We start from the raw sequence: 17,461 nt of genomic DNA, 5'->3' as shown, positions 1-17,461 counted from the left end.
AGCAAGTATCATAACTAAAGTGGTGGCCCATTTTAAATCCATAGCCCAATTTCCCTGCAGGCTTGGCTACCCTTTTAGCAAAGTCTCTTCTATTGCAACACCACTGCACACAAAGTTTGAATTAGAGGGGCAGCCATACTGTACCTAGATTAGATTTCAACAGGGCCTGGTTTTGATCCAGGATGTAATGTGCCTCTTCCTTGAGGTCCACAATGGCAGCAAACTCCTTCACAGGAGTAGACCTGGATGCTCCCAGCCTCTCTGCGTACATCCAGAAGAGATTTGAGTCCAGCAGGTAGAGATTCAAGGTCTTGTTGGTCCTGCAACTCAGGCCAGTAAAGTTAGCACCACAGAGGGTGTTTTCTGGGAGAAGCCCATTCCTGTTCTCAATGTGAGGAATAGAACTCTGGGGTTCTTCTTTCCATCTCTTCCCATGGGAAGCAAATGTCAGTCCCAGGGACTGGGCAGACGTCTTTTCAGAACTGACGAAACCCAGCAGACCCCGGTTCACGGTCCTGCAGCATGCAGTATAGTAGCTAAAAGGGCTGTAAAAACTGAGGAAGTTGCTGCATAAGGAAACTGTCTTGGACATGACTTGGAAAAAGGTCCGCTCCTTGAGGTAGAAAGAGTCCAAGGCCGCCTCAATCTCCAAGAAGCTGCAGTGCAGCCCACTGAGTCGGCTGAGCCGGACCCCAACCGTCTGATTGATGCACAGCTCACAGATGTTGTGAGTCCGGGAGATGGAGTGCCACTGGGGAGGAAGCACCACGGTGTGGCAGCAAGGGGGCCTGGCAATGGAGACGCTTTCAGCCAGAGGGAGGGGGAGGCCAGCAGCTGGCGGCTCCTCTTCTTGCAAGCGCCTGGCGCCCAGTTCCCCTCGGTGGCTTTGGTTGCAGGTGTTGTATTCCAAAGCCAATTTGGAAATCTAGAGAGAGGAAAGCAAACCACATGGACATTTTGCTTCACCTTAGTGGGTCTCAGAAGGACAGAGCTAGAAGAAACCAACAAAACTGCCCTTTGCATTTCCATTTGTCCACGGAAGTGGCCCTGGGCGCTGCAGAGGATCCAGGGCCATACTCCAGGGTGCACCCTCAGTCCCTTCTGATCTTCCCCACCGCCCCATGTTAAAAACAAGTGCAACCTAGAAAGCACCCCATATCCCCCCCTTGGCTGTGCCTTGATGTCTGGTAGTGGTGGATGGGCTGTCTTTTACGGAAACTCATCTGCAGGATCCCTCATAATGCAGTCTGAAAACCAATGATTGAGGGCAGCTTTCCCCAGCCTGGTACCCTTTAGGTGTGTTAGACAATTCCCATAATTTCCAGCTGGGAACTATGGGAATCACAGTCTGAACAGGAACCCAGGAAGCTGTCTCACACTGAGCCAGACCCTCAGTCCATCTAGCCCAGTATTGTCAATAGCCCAGCAGTGGCTCTCCAAGGTTTCACCCAGGATTCCTTCTCAGCCCTACCTGGAGATGCTGCCAGAGATTGAACCTGGGACTTTCTGCATGCAAAGCAGGGGCTCCGAGCAACCAGGGTGGGGAAAGATCATCTAGAGCAACCTCTGCAACAATGCAGGATTTTCAGCCACAGGCAAGCCTTCTCCAATTTAGGGTATCGGCCAAGCCATGTATGCCACAAGCAGAAGGCAAGTATGCTTTAGGGAGATGTTTGCAGATAAATCGCAACAGCTGGCTCAGGTAAGTGAGTCAATCTGCACACAGGCAAAGGCCCAGCCCTGCACCCTCCGATGACTGCCAGAAGGCAGGGCTCCTGAGGTATGCTCTGGTCTACACAAGCTGATGTCACAATAATGTATTCGCCTTTAAAGGGGCCAAAAGCCCGTGCTGTTTTCAGGGTTTCAGCAAGAGCCTGGCTACAGAAAAGTAAGCCAACTGCGCCACTGAAAAATGCTTTTCTTATAAGAGGTGAATGCTGACTCCCATGGTCAAGCTGAAGCACAGGCACACAGAGACCATCAAATCTCTCTGTCCTACCCTTCAGGTCGGAATGCCTAGCAATTTCTGCCATTGGTCCATTTCAACATTGCTCTACAAAGCTTGTTCTAAAGATTTGCAAAAACACAGGCTGAGAGCCAAAGAACTACTTCAGGCATCCCTAATGGGGTTCCTGACACATGTATCTGAACAGCCCAAGGGTGGTGCTCTCTGGGAGGGCTGCTGTTTGAGAGACATGAGCCCCAAGGAGTAATGGTGCTCCCACTTCCTTGCAAGCCAGCGACAGGAGGCCAGGGCAAGGGGGTGGACAGTGTCACCACGTCACACGCTACTTGAATTAGACATTAAAGAGAAAGGGAGAGATGGCAGCTGTGTCTCTCAGAACATGTAGACTTCCCTTACTAAAGCGAAACACAGAGGTATTGCCAAGTTGCTTTTAACTTTCAATCCAATCTACACAGAGAGTTCTGCAAGGCGTTCTGAGCAATGTGCAGGTAGAGATGCAGGGGGTTCCTTGCCATGTAGCTGCCTGAGAGGCCAAGCGCTCCCCAAGCTAAAAGAAAAATCACAAAACGCTCCTGGCTCAGAGTATCCACTGCTCCTTTCAATAAACAAGTTACATAAGATGCCCCCTGAAAGCAAAAGGAAGCCTTGCAATCCAGCTAGGCCCATCTCTGGCCAGGAGAAGAAGATTGTCTTCTCCACAGCAAGATTAGATCAGATTAGGACAGAACTATATTTATGTATTTGCAGGTGCAGCCATTACTCCCACACCTGCAAACATAGGAAAAGCGACTCATGTGAGACATCGTCATAAAGGGTCTAGTCCAAAAGAGTCGTGTAAGTTGTGTGTGTCATGCATCTAAAGCAGACAGGCAAAAACACACGCTTCCCATTTGTCTTGTCAAAAGCCCCTCACCTGGGGTGAGCAACAATTGTCCCCAAGCAACCAGGAAGAGAGCCAGTTCCATTGTTTGTGTGTTTCAGGCTGATGTGCCAAAATGACTTTGGCAGTTTGTGAGGGCAGCCAGCCTAGTAACTATTCTATTCTATTCTATTCTATTCTATTCTATTCTATTCTATTCTATTCTATTCTATTCATTTATTTATTTATATCCCACCTTTCCTCCAAGGAGCTCAAGGCAATGTCATGGTTCACCTCCTCTATTATATCCTCACAACAACCTTGTGAGGCAGGTTAGGCTGAGCGATAATGGCACATGTGTGTACCATTCCTCATGGCTCTTTCATTCCATATGAAGCTGCCTTAGACTGGGTCAGACCCTTGGTCCATCTAGCCCAGTACCACCTCCTCTGACTGGCAGCAACAGCTCTCTAGGGTCTCAAGAAGAGAGAAGCGTTCCCTGCCCTCTGCTACCTGATCTCTTGAATTGGGTTCAGGCCACAGACTGAACCTTGGACTTCCACATTCAAAACAGATGCTCCATCACTGAGCCATGGTGGTCTCGCCTGTTATGTTCACCATGACCTCGGGTGGGGAAGAAGCTTCCAGGCAGGTGGCTCCAAAGCACTGCTCACCTCATCTACAAGGGGATGCCTTTCTGCTAAGGGGTCAAAAGGGAGAAACAGGAACAGCGCGGGTCCCTTCTTCAGCTCATTGTTTAGCAAAAGACTTTTCCCCCCATGGGGTCTCAGCCAGCGGATGAATGTCTCACGGTTCTCCAGGGCCCACTTCCAAACATTTTCCGCAGTATAGTTCATGGCTTCATGCGGGTAGAGCTGAAGAGAGGGAGAAGAGCATTCTTGGCGTTGTTATCAAATATACAAATAAAACAACTTGGTTTACCATCAAAAGCGACACAGACAGACAACCCACTTTGGTGGTATGCGTTGGCAGCATGGAGGGCACCACCTCCCACATTCGTTGATGTTTGACTGCCAGGGCTTTCGTTGAAAAAAGTCACCAGGAAAGCCCCAGCAGTGCATTCCAAATCCTCACACAGGAAGCAGCCTTGGGAGGAAGTTCCCCCACTACAGATGAAGGAGATGTTTCAAGCACTCCCAACATGGTGTGAAAAAAACATTGTTGCTGTCTGTGACCCAGTTGCAAAATGGAAGGAGGCAGAAAGGGGGACACACCTCATGGAGAGATTTTGCTCAAGTCTGACTAAGAAGTTGCTCCTAACTTAGACAGGAGAGTGAACCTGGTATCAATGCTACCGTCTTTTAGGTGTCAGGCAAAAACATATTTACCCAGGCATTTTAACAGATTTTAAATGACCTTGTTATTTCTTATGATGAAAAGCAGTCTATAAATAATTGTTAATAATAATTATTATTATTGTTTGTGCTAATCCCAGTCTACTTTTTAGATTTTATTTGCTGATTTTACCATTGTTCCTGTGTTTTCTTATACTGATTTTATGATTGTTCATTACCTGGAAATCTAACGGATGAAGGGCAGTATATACTAGGGCTGTGCACCGCTTCGGCCCGAAGCCCAAACTCCAAGTTGAAGCGGGGTGCCTTGGGCCGCTTCAGGCCGCCTCCGAGTTGAGACAGAGGGGGCACGAAGCAGCTCAAAGTGGCTCAGGTTGCTCCGAAATGCTTCAGAGCGATCCAGAGGCCCAGCCACATCGCCGCTGCCTAACCCGTAGCTCCTTACCTGGTCCTCTGGACATGTGCTGGCAGCCGTCTTGTTCCAGAGAATGAGGGAGCCATTTTTTAAATAGCGACTCCTTGTATTTCTGGAAACACAGGAAGTCGCCATTTTAAAAATGGCCCCCCCATTCCCTGGAACAAGACAGCTGCCGGTGCGCATCCAGAGGGCCTAGGAGCTGGTGGCAGCAGTGGTTCCCCCGGCAGCAATGGCAGGGGCAGCCCACCCTCACTGCAAGCTCCCGCTGCTGGTCTCACTCCAGCCTTCACGGGCTCCTCACAAACAAGGAATCCGTGAAGGCTTGAACAGAGCAGGAGCCGGCCTCCAACCAGGCGCTCTCTCCTCCTTGCAAGGAAGGGAGAGAGTGCAGTTGGAGGGTGACTCCTGCCCTCATGCCTGTCAAATCTGCATGGTCTCCTTCTGTGCAAGGAAGGAGGCCATGCAGGCTTGACAGGCGACCGGTGCCTCCTGCCAATTGCCTGTTCTTCCCTCCTTGCAAAGAGGGAAGAAGAGGTGGTTGGTGGACTGCGACGGGCAGCGGTTTCCCCAGCAGCGCCTTCCCTGGCAGTACCAGCAGGAGCGGTGGCCCCCCTGGCTGCGCCCTCCCCGCGAACAAGGGCCCAGATAAGGAGCTGGGGGCTGGGCAGCATGTTGGGGGGGGCGAAGCAAGATTCTGATGTCTGAATCCTGCTTTGGCTTTGTATGCCGAGGTGGGTCCCCCCCCCCCAAATCAGCTTGAGCTGAATCGGGCCTACGTGGGAAGCCCCAAAGCAGCTTCCAAGTCAGATCAGGGGATCCATGCACAGCCCTAGTATATACATGTTTTAATAAATAATATGTAGAAAACTTAAATGGGACCATATGTTTGGATGTCCAGCTGCCTGTGTAGGGCGCACTGTCCCCAGGAGGAGGAACAGGTTTTGAAACCGGCCAGTTGACTGGCCTTCAATATGTCATGGCCATCCCAGCAGTGATGAAAAATGGGACCATTTGCTAAGGCCGTGATTTAGGGCTCAGATTTGTCCTTGTTGGCTTTGAAGTTCCTGGATTGTCTCTATACATTGCTAATGTGATCCCGAAGATTTGGAACAGTTCTATTTCCTTTGCCTGCATATGATGCTTTGATGCCACTTTGCTGGAAAAGATGCATTAAATACACACGGATATACTATTTTCCAAGAGGCTGGACTTCTGTTTCATGTGGTCCGTAAGAACCGGGGGTGCATCTCTGTTTTATAAAGCTTATGTTAGCATGATTCATCCTCCCCATACAGTTCAGCGTGTTTTTTAGGTCTGTGTTTTAGCTAGGAAGTTAAAGGTGAGAGGGCAAGAGGCTAAGGAGCCAATTTTACTCAAGGAGTTTGCTCATGGCACAGGAACATGGGATTCTGCTTATGTGACATGTAGTGGTGAGAAAAAAACCCTGCACCGTCTTCCAGATGGTTCATTAAAATATTTGGCTTAAAAAGAGAAAACTGTTTCAGTGGCTCTGCATAGAAAAGAATCCTGACCTTGGCCACTGTTAAGCAGATTGATTTCCTTTATTAGATGCTTTATTAGATGCTCTCTTCTCTTGCACGCACTTGCTTTGGGGACTGCTCATTGTTCTGAGTCCCGGAGCACCTGCCTGCTAATGCAACAGCAGATAACTCTATCTGTGGCTGACTGCTGGAGCACTGCTTTGCAATGTGGCAGTTAATTCTGAAGATGAAGAGGTGTCGGGGCTGAAGCCTCTCTCCGAGTAACCTGAAAGCCTTGCCACCTTACCCCAGATGCCATTTCTTCGCCTCACTTATATGTCTGTCATGCTGATGGACTGGCACTCGTTGGCTTACGACACAGGCAGCACAGAAGTACAACGTGAAGCAGCACTACTCACAAGAGATGCGTTGACATGTCTGTGCAAGTAGACGCTGCCTGGGCTGGTCAGTGGGATTTTCTCAGCAATCAGCTTATCTGTGATCACTCCAAAGTGGATTGGTCCAAGGTAATCTGGAAGAACGTATCAGAAGTTTTAAGGAAAGAAAACTGGCCCAGCTGCCATTATAATACAGCTGCCCTTCCACAGAAGCCAACCCAAGCCACAATGTGGAAAGAGGACTCTGGAAAATAGATTCTCACACTGACTGGCTTTTTGCCAGTTTATACAGGAAATATGAGCAATATCCCTATCTTAATCTACCTTTGCCACATGTGGGTATAATGTTTTAGGGTTAACATTCAATCTCAACTTGCATTTTAAAAAGGGAAGAAAGAAGATACAGCAGGAATTGTTCTGAAAAACGCATGGCCATTCTTGTAAGAAAATACATTAAAATCCTTTGATCTAAGAAAGTAGAAGAAGGGTCAGGTGCAGCACTTTGGACTTTATCATAAGCAAGAAAATGCTTTCCTGAGTGGGAGATTTTCCCCTCCACCTTCTGGAACTTGGAGGAGAATCTATGGAACCATCAAAAATGAAAATTCTTCTAACAATTAATAAATTAGGCAAAACAGGAGGCACCAAGGTAGGTAATAACAGATTATTCTACAACATGTACAGGGTTAAATTAACAGATGCTAATATGGTGGACCACACCACCAGCTCTGCTATTGCAGAGGCAGTAATGAAAATGGAAAGAACGTGAGGCCTTTCCACATGCTGCAAAATTGGTTCCTTCCACCCAGAGGTTTGTTGCAACCCATCATTTGGAAATCAAAGTGTTAGCTCAAACCCTCAACTGAAATGACACTGGAGTACGTGAAACTGCATTTGCTCCCATTCGTTCCTTGATCATCTCACTCTCCTATCCCTCTGCTCCCTGTTGAACTTTGGACTGTCATCTCCTCAGGACTGGGCCCTGGTTTTGGTATTTGGTTATATTACCGTACAAAGAGCCACAAACACCGAGGGCCCAGCAACAGTGTTGAGGATGGCAGCGGCAGCTCCTGGACCTCTCCAGCTCTCCAGCAGAAAGCTGGAAAGCGAGAAGACCGCATGCAAAATTAAAAGGCTGCCTGTCAAAACACTGTGGAAAATTGCCATGAAAATATCCACACAAGAGCCAAACCATCTTGGACCCATGGGGCACATCATGTTTAAAAATGTAGAGAGTAAAGATCACAGTATTTCCTTTGCTCCAAGAGTAAGGATCTATTCAAATTAAATCTAATGAGAAGTGACAGCTCAAGCCTTAGCTAGGCTGTGTGGAACAGGACTCATTAAAAAAAGTGCTGGGTGGTTCTGTTAATCATGGGCGGCCCACTGTCAGAACTCTGACGGCCTTAGAAGCTGCAAGGGCCACTCTCCCCGTCCTTTGAAGAGCGTCAGGACAACCTGGCTATTTATTATTTATTTATTTATTCTTTCATTCATTCATTACACTTATATCCCACCTTTTCTCCTCCTAAGGAACCCAAGGTGGAGAACATAATCCTCCTCCTCTGCATTTTATCCTCACAACAACAACCCTGTGAGGTGGGCTGGACTGAGAGTCTGTGACTGGCCCAAAGTCACCCAGTGAGCTTCCACAGCCGAGTGGGGATTAGATCGGGATCTCCTGACTCCCATCCCAACACTCTTGCCACTACACCACACTCCAGACTGTCAGATGCCTCTGAGCGCTCACAGGCAGAGCATGAAGGTGATGGGGAAGGGCCGCAGCTCAGTGGCAGGGCACATGCTTAGCACACAGAAGGACCCAGCTCAATCCCTGGTGGTATCTCCAGGTAGGGCTGGGAAAGAGCCCTCCCCAAGACCCCAGTCAGTAGACAGCACTGAGTTAGATGGACCAGGGGTCTGATCTGGTATAAGACAGCTTCCTTTGCTCCTATTTAAATCAGCCCTTTATTCAGAACCATGGGGACTAGAATCTTGCCTTGTTTTTAGGGGAGGGGTCATGGCTCAGGGGCAGAGCACCTGCTCTGCAAGTGAAAGGTTCAATCCTTGGCATCACCACAATAGGGCTGGAGAAATACCCCTGTCTATAACTATGGAGAGCTGTTGTCAGTCAGTGCAGGCCGGGGCAGGCAACGTGGTGCTTGTGGGCACCTATGTGCCCCCAGACATCTTACTTGGCACCTGCCAAGGTGTCCTATCCCTTTCACTTAAAAAAAAAAAATTAACACATTTTCTTATTGGCAGCTGTGACTGCTGTGACATAGGTTTCTGTTGGTGCTGAAAACTGTGGGTTCGATGCAGTTGTTTAGTATGTTTGGACTCAAACCTCACCTCTGCCTTGTATCCAGTCTTTGGAACAGGTTTCTTGTTCTGTGCCACTTCCCCTGTGGCAGCCATTCTGTGGTGGTGCCCAGGGCAGGTTCTCAAATGGCCAAATGTGTCCATGGCCCAAAAGAGTTGCCTGCTCCTGCTGTAGACAATACTGGGCTAGATGGACCAATGGTTGTAAGGCAGCTTCCTAGGGCTTGTCACTCAGAGGCATGCTGCCTCTGTACAGAGAGGCTCCATGTACCCAACATGGTTCAGAAGAGCCATTGACAGACCTGCATTTATCCAAACCGGCCTTCCCCAACCTCGTGCCCTCCTCATGCATTGGACTCCTCCTCCTATCATCCACAGCCAACATGGGCATCCACCAAGTCTAGTCCTTTGAAGAAGAGCCCTGCTGGATCAGACCAAAAGTCCATCTAGCCCAGCATGTGGTTTCCGACAGCAGCCAGCCAGATGCCACCAGGAAGTTCACAAGAAGGGCAGGAAAGCAACAGCCCCCTGAGATTCACCCCCAGCACCTCTGCCATACAGAGACAGACTCCAGGAATTATAAATCTGTCAGGGTCCACAGACGCAGCACCACATTTATCAGTAGTCCCAGAGTACCTCCTGAAGAGCTTTGTATAAATCTGGACAGGATAGATCCTAAACTTGTGGGACCGACTCACTCCACCAGATCTGTGCCCAATGTCATGGCTGAACAAGAAGGAAGTGCTCCAGCAGCTGAACACACAACTCTGATTTAGAGCTAACGTTCTCCTCCTTGGCTTGGCAGTGCACCTTCCATGATGCTCATGGAAGTATGTATAGCTGTGGAAAATCTTGCAACTGAACTGAAATTATACGAGGGTTTTGCAGGAAGTATCTACAGTAATCAAGGGCTTTTCCTGAAATTCCACATGGATGTTTAACAGATATCATTGTGCCAAAGTCATAGTTTTCAAAGCACTCCAGTGACACAGAGGGAAAGGGGTTCACAAGAAGAGGCCCATCGAGCGTGAGGGGGTTGTATGTATGACTATCACCGGGCAAGGCATATCCTCGTTTTCCTCCAAGCTAGTTTGCGGTTCTTTATTCTAGCACTGTTTTCAGATTTGAGAATCTCACAACAAGGCTCCCCTATAGTTACTGCTAAATCAGGAGTGCAGAACCTCAAGCCTGGGGTCCCAGTCCGGACCTCCAGGGTCCCCAGAATGCCACAGCCCTTTTCCCTGTCCACCACTCGCAGAAATGCATCTCCCAAGGCTGAGTCACTGGCAGCAAGAGCTTTAAGCTGAAAGATGCTGGTATTTTTGCCACGCTCCCCCCGCAATTTGCTTCTGGCTCCACTGCCTTTTGCCTTCCACCCCACCCACCACTGGAACGTCACCCCCGAGAACCTCTCTGAAACAGAATTTGGCCGTCAGGCTGAAAGGTGTTCCCATGCCTGCACAAGATGGAGCATCAATGTTCTGAGGAAGTATGCATCTGCGAATACCCTACACATGCTGCCTGTTGTTTTACAGTGATTCAAGTTCCCAGCACCTCTGCACCCAGCTCTGAGAGGAGGCTGCACATGTGATCTTTGTGTTTGCATGACAGGTGTGATGTGTGTATAGGTTGTGAACCCCAGCCACCTGCGAAATCCTGCTGAGGCTGCTCCAGGGGCGTCTTTGTGGCTCTGGCAGGGGAGCCCAGCCAAGAGGGAGGTGCCACGATGCCCCTGGGGCACGGACCAAAGTCTGCTTTAATGCGGGATCATAGCCCCATCAAGAATATGAACGGGCAAAATCTCACCCTCTCACAGACCCAGAACAGTCGATAATTACACGCATTTTGTGCACTGTTTGCAGCTTTTTGAATCCTGTTTTCTGGAAGGAGAAGTGCCTGAAAACACCTGGAACAGCTCATTCTTCCCCTCAGAAAGGAAGGGGCTTGCTGGCAGCCGCAATTGTGACTGCAATGCATGATGGCACATGCTTTCCACTGGAGGGCTGCTGCTGTCGCCCTTTTTGCAGACTACCCAGAGGCTTCTGGGCTGGCCATTGTTGGAAAACAGTATGCTGAACAAGATGTACCTTTGGTCTGATCCAGCAGGGCTCTCTCCTTATGCTAAATCAGCCTTTCCCAACCTGATGCCCTCCAGATATTTTGGATTGCAACTCCTGCTGGCCATGTTGGCTGGGAATGATAGGAGTTGCAGTCCAACACATCTAGAGGGCACCAGGTTGGGGAAGGCGGTACTAAATCATGACATGGAAAGAAGCCTTGATTTGCAATAGAATGCCTAGAATAGAGCAGAACAGAACAACAAGAAGATGATGGTTTCTGAAGAGCTGAAGGGCAGTTTCTTTTAAAAGGAGTCTGCTGGGCTTTAAACAAGAGAAGCTTTCTAAGTGCTTCTGAGCTCTGAAAAAATCCAGCTGTTTGCTTGCAGCTGATGAAACAACACAGGTAATTTCACATCCAACCAGACAACAAAGGAAGCCCAACAGCAACCATCTCTCTTTTCAACAGGTTCCACCCCCCACATTTAGATGTCTTCTCAAATTTCTTTATGTACCAACAAATTTGGCTCATTTTCGAACTCAGCAGGTGGGCTGGGGGAGGGGAACGCATATGAAGCTTTGCTTTTTAGATAGCGGCTTTTAAATTTCCAAATGGCTACAGGTGACATCATGCACTGCAGTCACAATTGCTGCTGCCAGCACGCCCCTTCCTTTCTGAGGGGAGGAATGAGGGTCTACAGGTGTTTTCAGGCACTTCTGCTTCCAGAAAACAGGATTCAAAAAGCTACAAACAGTGCACAAAATGTGTGTAATTCTCGACTGTTCTGGGTCTGAGAGAGGGTGAGATTTTGCCTGTTCATATTCTTGATGGGGCTATGATCCCACATTAAAGCAGACTTTAGTCCGTGCCCCGGGGGCATCGTGGCACCTCCCTCTTGGCTGGGCTCCCCTGCCAGGGCCACAAAGATGCCTCTGGAGCAGCCTCAGCAGGATTTCGCAGGCGGCTGGGGTTCACAACCTATACACACATCACAACTGTCATGCAAACACAAAGATCACATGTAGAGCCTCCTCTCAGAGCTGGGTCCACAGGTGCTGGGATGCTGAATCACTGTAAAACATCACGCAGCACTTAACAGCAGCTGCCATCTAAGGAGATTTGAACTGAAGGGCTGGCGCTGCCCCATGTGAACAAATGGCTGGACTGTGTGGCCACAGCAACGGGGCTCTGATTGGGTAGAAGCACCAAATGCAGGGAATCAGGGTGGTCACAGCACAGCAAGCGTTAAGTCCACCAGGCAGCAAAGTCAAAGCTTTATGGCAACAGTCAGCTGAGCCAGCACCCCAGCATCTTTGGGGAGATTCTCCTTGAGCTCCCAATGCCTCAGGCATGGGATGGAACATGCAGATGGAGTGTCCCCCACCCAAGGCAAAGAGGAGCGTGGATGAAGGGCCTGACATTGGGGGATGCAGCAGAGAGAGACAGGAGGCAGGGTCATTCCATCAGCTCTGCTGAGAGATCAGCTCTGTCAGGCTCCTCTTTGCCCTGGACTGCTTCCAGCCGGTTGTTCTAAGAACTACTCTTTAACTTTTAGAACTGGAGTCTGATTTTGTTTGTACCCCTCTTCCCTCCTCTTCCCCTTTCCTTTTGTGTTGTGCCTTTTAGACCGTAAGCCTGCAGGCAGGGAGTATCTTGTTTTTATTGACTGTACATAAGTGATTCCACACTTGTTAACTGGCTTACCCCATGTCAGGATATCAAGCAACAACTGTTTTGTGAACAGCCACTGTTAATAATGCAATTGTCACTGTACTTCGTGAATTGCATTTCCCTTTGACCTTGCTGTCTACTCCCCCCGCCCCCATGTGTATATAAATATATACCTGAAGGTCAAGATAACACTTCATCCATCTGATGAAGTAGACCTCAGTCCATGAAAGCCTATGCCACAGTAAAATTTGTTCATCTTTCAAGGTACCACAAAACTCTTTGTTTCAAATTTGAAGTCTTCTCTCCTTCCTGCCCTTCACACCCACTTTTCTCTGATAACCATTTCCACATGATTGGAAAACAGAACTCCTGGAAGCAGAATAAACGATGCAAAAACATGATTAGCAAACACCCAGGCGCCCTGTCCTGCCTGGAAACCCTGCCCATCCCTGCTTTGGTATATGCTTACGATGGCCAAGAGCAAGCAGCTTTAACCTGCTGCAAGCACACAGTACAAAGCAGGTGGGCTCACGTTTCACCCTCCCCAACCAGTGCAAGCCTCTATAATTACTGAAGCAATCAGAGAGAGTTTTGGCAACAAAGGAGGAATTGAAGAAGCTGTTATTTCCAGAAGATACACTCTGTGGGGGCACAGGAACACACACACACACTCAAGGAAGCCTGACGTCACCCTGGGAAGTTTGCACCTGAAGAGGCAGTGGAACAACCAGCTCTGAAAGTTTGGGCAGCGAGGCATCAGCCCCAATCCGTGTGTCTGCAGCAACTAGGACAGGAACCAGGGGTCTCTTGATCGGCACTCTGCTGCCTCTTAGGGCAAGCCATTCAGGTCCCAAGAGGAGGCCATATCTGTAACCAACGTGGCAACCTCTTGGTTGCCGCTGGCTGGCTATAAGTGCTTCTGAACCAAGCTTGGGGCTTTGCCTGAGCTACAGCCAGAGTCTGTATGGCTCTTGGTGCTTTCAAAGGAAGAACACAAGAAGAGCCCTGAAGCTGGATCAGACCAAGGGCCCATTTGCCACAGTGGCCAACCAGTTGCTTCTGAGATGGCCTGCAAGCAGGACCAGGGCAGGCAACAGTCCTCTGCTGCTGTTCTTCCCCAGAGACTGGTGTGGAGAGGCATGCTGTCTTGATCTTGGGGGTAGCGTACAGGCACCATTTGCTTATCCTCTATGAATTTGCCTAACCCTCTTCACAGCTTTCCTGTAAAAGCTGCCATAGCCTTTCCCTCTGAACTCTGGACCCAATTCTGCTTGTGCCTCCAGCACCTTGCACTCCTGACACAGACACCTTGCCCCTCATTTGCCCAGATGTTTATGCCTTTCCAACAACCCAAAATGTGCCTCCTCCCTCGCCCATCTTCTGCCATTGATGGCCTTTTTGAGATGGCATATACTTTCTTCTCTAGGCCTTCCTTGCAATCCTCTAGCTTCACATTAGTAGCTTCCCCTGCTATTGCTTTCAACCCCATCTTCTCTATTATTTATCTGCTGTACATAACACTGGAATGCTGGTGTGCAGGTCTCCAAAATTATACATCAGGGAAAGGACACTCTTGCTCAGGCATGATCAATTCACCTCTAAAGGAAACGTATGTGCACATTTCTCCTACAAAACAGGAGAGTGTGAGGGCTCTGCTCATGAGCAGGGGATGTTCCAAACAATGTCTATTCAACTGCTACCATCTCTGGAGGAGAAGTACTTCTGGCCAGTGGAAGCAGCTGACTGTTGTGGCGTTAGGGAGTCATTCCTTGGACACAGAGTGCCCACGGCTCCACCTTGCAGCATCAGAGACACTGAACAGATAAACTGATTATCCAAGGAAGCATGCCACCCCACTTCATCCCACCCCTCTCCTGCATGTTGAGTCAAAATTCAAGCCTAGGAAATGCAGAGACATTCAAGGCCAGTTCCCCAAATTAAAGGAATTCAATTCTTCCCATCCAAAATATGTGATTTAGTTTATTTTAAGTGCATCACAACCCCATATTAATTACTCTCTCTCTCTCGGCAATGAGGCATGGCTGCTTCAGAGAGCTATCAGCTTGGACTCCATCCCTTAGCGCACAAGTCAAAAGAGGAGCCAAGGCCAAGACTTCTGCCACAAGGCCATGGCCATAAATGACTGGGATGTGGCTTTCAGCCCCATATCCAGCACAGCCTTCCTTCCTGCTCTTTTTTTAAAAAACAAAGTTCTCAGCCCATATTTACAGAGGTAATGCAAACTGGTGGACGCAGGCTTAAGGCTCCAGGACATCAGGACCTCCTGATACTCTCAAACATCCAGTGGAGCCTGTTCATACATCAAGGATTGAATAATCAGTTCTGTATGTCCATATGTCAACTGGCCCATATTCTTGGTGCAGAACTGAACCTTTCCCCTCATACAGACAAAACTTTTAGCTAAGAAATAATAACAAAGTGAGGAAGGAGGGGAAAAGGGAGGCTTATTATGCATGTAGATTTCAACCTGCTTAGAGCAACAGAAAAGCAAAGATTTGGGTAACTCCTTAACAAGGAGGTATTTCTTGCCTTTTCTTTTTTGGCCACAAACTCAGTCCAAGATAAACAGCAAACTCAGATAAGGCAACTTGTTGACGGGATACACAAACATAGGAACAGTGTGCTGCCATCGACAACCTCTGCTCTGCACTCAAAACAACATTTCAGAGCTAAGCAGGAGAGCAGCACCCTAGGACAACATGTTCGGATGTCCTACCTGCAGAGCGTTATTGACAAAACAAATGTCCCTGCTAGAATCTGGGGGAAGGTAGGAGCACTCTTGTTCCTCAAAGACTGTTGCAGCATCACTGGAGTTTTTATATTCTAAAGGCCAGGACAAAGAATGCAGGATCATATTTAGTACTTTGCCCCTGACCAGGCAGCTCGGGAGGGCACATTCTGCCCACTATGCTTATTTCACAACTGCCTTATTACATGTTGAAATCAAGAGGCGTGGACTTTTGTGGTGGGCATGGGTATGCAGAACAAATTTTGTAAAGGCTTCAGTGCTTGCTCAGTTGGTGACTAACCTTCTGGTCTAGTTCTATGGGAGCAGTTCCAGTTTTGAGACCTGACAAGATGCTCGTACCTGTTCAGCCTACAACATGGGCATTCAACCCTTGCCCATCCTGGCTTATTCTGGGGGTGGGGTGGGGGGGCGGTTGGAGACAGAATCCCTCCAGTGAAGGAGGCCCTGTGCACAGCAAAGCCATCACAGCTGAGACAGTGGGTGGACAACACTTTGTCCACTGCAGCTTTGCCCGCCCTGTGCCTTCCCCCATTGGGGTGAATATGGGGCTGGCAAAACTGAGCCAGCCTACATCCCCTTCCCACTGTTGGCAGAGCAAAGGGGACTGGCTAGGGAAAGCCTGGGTGGAGGTTCTGTGGAGTGGACTGGGGAGCCTCACAGGCTGGATTAGCCCCACAGCCTGCGGGTTCTGTGCCCTTGCTGTAGCATTTTGTATAAGGCTATAAGTTATATTGATTTTCAAAATCTCCTTCTCCCCAGTCCTGTAGCTTTGCCACAACACACATTTTTACTGACACCAATCTGCACCTGCCAAAGTCTTAATGAGTTAATTGGGAGCACATCAAGAATGCGATTCCTCCCACCAAATAACAGGCCTCCAGCCAACTTCTTTGCAGCCCTGCCCTCTTCTTTGGAGGATGCAAGTTGGCTGCTTCTGTTGTCATGGAGACAACAAAAAGAAATCTCCTTCTGAATAACAGTTCAACTCCTCCACATGCATCTCCACATGATGATTACATCAATTGCTAAACCTCCCCCCTTTCCACACAAAAGGAGTTGGAGATGAAGACTGGAGTCTTGTGTCTGTGTGATCAATGCTATATGCATCAAGTGCTCTAGAAGTCGTGGGAAACACTGCCCGGCACAGGAAAGGAGAGGGTGCTGCAGCCCCAGGGGGCTTCCAGGGGCAAAAGGAGGCATGCGCTGCACATCCTGTCTTTTGAATGCAGAGTTCCTCAGGTTGGCAGGAACCTCGAGGAAAGCTTCCACCAAAACCAAACCGAAGACAAGCCCCCCGTGACAGCCAGAGCTCCAAAAATCCCTCCATTGTACATCCCCACTCGGTCTGAAAGCACCAAATCTCCCAGATTAAGAAAGCAACTTTACTCCAAAAGAGTGACTGATTCAGATAATCACTGAATATATGGTAGCCACTGGAAGGGTCAGGGCTGGCGTTAGCACCCTGGGCAGCTGTCAGGACCCACTGCTGATAAAGGGGCCTCCCCTGGGCCCCCTTTAAAAAAAGTATGTGGTCCAAGAGACACTAGGTGACTGGGTCTTGCTGCTACTTTAATTTCCCCCAGTGTCTCCCAATGTAGCACTGCTCTTGGGCGCTGTGAGAATTCAAGATGGCAGCCCCCAGTCGGCTAGTGCTGTTTGGAGCACTGCTGCTGCCCACAAAGTCTTCTAGGGTCACCAAAAGAGGAGTCACTAGTCCCACTAGAGGGCACTTTGCCGAGGGACCCCTCAAACCTGAAGCTGGCCCTAGGAAGCCATCTTGAATGCTTCCCTCCTGCCAAGTACAAGATAAAGCTAACAATGACTACTAGTCCTGATGGCTCTATGCTACCTCCAGTGTCAGAGGCAGTATGCCTCACTGGGAACATGGGCAGAGGGTGCTGTTGCACTCCTGTCTTGCTTGTGGGTTTCCCATTGGGGCAGCTCACTGGCCATTGTGGAAATAGAATGCTGGACTAGATGGGCCTTTGGTCTGATCTAGCACAGCTCTTCTAATCTTATGTTGATAGTCGGGGGGGACGGGACCAAGAACCCATGTTTTAAGCAACTGCCAAAGCTAAGCAATCCTGCGTGTGTTCATTGATGACATTTATATGCCACCTTTCCTCCAGGGAGCTCAAGGTGGTGTACATAGGTCTTCCCCCAGTGCCAACCCCCCTCACAACCACCCTCTGAGTTAGGTTA

The 17,461-nt window shown here is 49.0% G+C and overlaps 1 protein-coding gene across 3 annotated transcripts in view; it reads right to left on the bottom strand.

Annotated features, from left to right (window-relative positions):
• The window catches only part of TXNDC11 (thioredoxin domain containing 11), a 48,923-nt gene that overhangs the window by 10,354 nt on the left and 21,108 nt on the right, over nt 1-17,461 (bottom strand). For all 3 annotated transcript variants that reach the window (XM_084818090.1, XM_084818089.1, XM_084818091.1), the window contains 3 exons: nt 6,460-6,572; nt 3,500-3,700; nt 145-925 (listed from right to left, as the gene is read on the bottom strand). In XM_084818090.1, the coding sequence (XP_084674216.1) occupies nt 145-925; nt 3,500-3,700; nt 6,460-6,572 (1,095 nt within the window). The remainder of the gene's footprint in view (nt 1-144; nt 926-3,499; nt 3,701-6,459; nt 6,573-17,461) is intronic.

The sequence above is a fragment of the Heloderma suspectum genome, chromosome 12, assembly GCF_057233095.1.
Source record: "Heloderma suspectum isolate Gila_16-S chromosome 12, 16-S_ref, whole genome shotgun sequence".
Classification (NCBI taxonomy): Eukaryota; Metazoa; Chordata; class Lepidosauria; order Squamata; family Helodermatidae; genus Heloderma; species Heloderma suspectum.
Note: the sequence above shows the minus strand (reverse complement) of the source record. Positions and strands in the feature narration are given on the sequence as shown.